General features: G+C 36.0%; 1 protein-coding gene across 1 annotated transcript; it reads right to left on the bottom strand.

Moving 5' to 3' along the window:
• Positions 1 to 115: 115 nt before the first annotated feature.
• LOC109592918 (uncharacterized) lies at positions 116 to 1,352 on the bottom strand. Its single transcript, XM_020008226.1, has 5 exons — positions 1,303 to 1,352; positions 1,091 to 1,206; positions 762 to 838; positions 582 to 656; positions 116 to 382 (listed from the first exon to the last, which is right to left on the bottom strand). The coding sequence occupies exons 2-5, from the start codon at positions 1,197 to 1,199 to the stop codon at positions 152 to 154; spliced, it is 492 nt and encodes a 163-aa protein (XP_019863785.1). The 5' UTR covers positions 1,200 to 1,206; positions 1,303 to 1,352; the 3' UTR covers positions 116 to 151.
• Between the last annotated feature and the right edge of the window lie 61 nt (positions 1,353 to 1,413).

Genomic DNA, 1,413 nt, shown 5'->3' with positions numbered 1-1,413 from the left:
TGAGATGGCTGTTACCACACACAGCTTGGCAAGTCACAACTTAAATACAAAGAAAAATAAAATGAAAATCAGTAGCTTTATAAACATTCACATGCTATCAATACATGCAGAGGTGTACATGTACATGTATAACAAGTGTACATAACGGAAATTAATTGGTAGCTACATCAATGAGTAGTGCACATGTACATGTACCTAAAAGAATTTTAGCATCGTCACGAAATAAATCAGAGTCCTGAAGATAATCTTTAGAGTCTCCCACGAGTTCCTTCCCCAACTCGACAACATAATCGTACAAGACACGTTTCTCTTCTGATGAAGATAGGACAGAGCTCATTGGTAGAGGGAGGGATGGAGGAGTAGAGACTTCACTGGCTAGCATCTATAAATAAGTACATGTATTAATTAAAACAATATTTGATAGTTATTGATAGTAATATTGTGTATCATTCTTTTTTCTTCCTCCCTCTCCCTTTCTCTCTCTCTCTCTCTCTCTTCCTCTCTCTCTCTCCCTCTCCCTCCCTCTCTCCCTCCCTGAGGCTCCCTCCCTCCCCCCCCTCTCTCTCTCAATCTCTTGATACTTTAATTTGTGAGACTAGGCTTGTCACAGGCTTGCCATCTTCAGTTTGAAGTGGTAATAAATCTTCTACTGTTTTCTGATGTCAAAAGGAAAAGAAAAGGATGAAAGAAAAATTAAAGTAGAAGCTCAAGAAAGTGACAAAAATTCAGATATCATTAAGTATGTTTTTGATTCAACATACATCAGCAATGTTATGTTCCTGTTGAACTTTCAATATAGAAAGGAACTTCCATAATGAGAGTACAAAATTGCGACTAACTAAATAAAAAAACAATAACAAAAACATCAAGTTATACATCCTTTAGGAAAGTGCGAAAAAGCAACTCTATCAAACTAAGTGGGCTACAATGTCCGGTAATAATATTATGCTACAAAATTCCACCCTCCTAATAATTGAAGATCAATACTTTCTGATTTAAATCAAAAAGTGACTGAAGCTGATTGAGCAAGCTAACTGGAAGGACCAGCTAAAGTTTCATCATTTTTATAGAGTTCAATCCATTTCCTTACCTCCAAACAGATATGGAGTTAATCTTCCAACCAATTGATCAGGAGTGAGGTTTGGCGTCAAGTTAAATTGATACATTACAGTGTCCACAATATGCAAATCACCACTCATCTCATGCCTACCAATCAATAATTAATTTAGAATTATTAATTCTATTTTAATTAACTGATCTTTTTTTCAATCAATAATTATTAATCGATTATTTTGTTTTTACTTGTATGAGTGATATTCCGGGATGTTTCTAAAGAGCCACGCCTTGAGGGGAACAGGATTATCCCCGTGGGGACTAACTGACAAAAAAGACGAGGAATTGACGTCCATGACT

This window comes from Amphimedon queenslandica, unplaced genomic scaffold (assembly GCF_000090795.2).
Source record: "Amphimedon queenslandica unplaced genomic scaffold, v1.1 AMPQUscaffold_3499_Cont24508, whole genome shotgun sequence".
Classification (NCBI taxonomy): Eukaryota; Metazoa; Porifera; class Demospongiae; order Haplosclerida; family Niphatidae; genus Amphimedon; species Amphimedon queenslandica.
This window is presented reverse-complemented; position numbering and strand designations above follow the sequence as displayed.

What these genes read in the sequence shown, in the direction of transcription:
- LOC109592918 (XM_020008226.1), bottom strand. Translation starts at nt 1,199, where the DNA reads ATGAGTGGTGATTTGCATATTGTGGACACTGTAATGTATCAATTTAAC. An exon ending in AACTCCATATCTGTTTGGAG is followed by an intron (nt 839 to 1,090) that starts GTAAGGAAATGG and finishes TTTTTTATTTAG; the next exon opens with TTAGTCGCAATTTTGTACTC. An exon ending in GCCTAGTCTCACAAATTAAA is followed by an intron (nt 383 to 581) that starts GTATCAAGAGAT and finishes ACTTATTTATAG; the next exon opens with ATGCTAGCCAGTGAAGTCTC.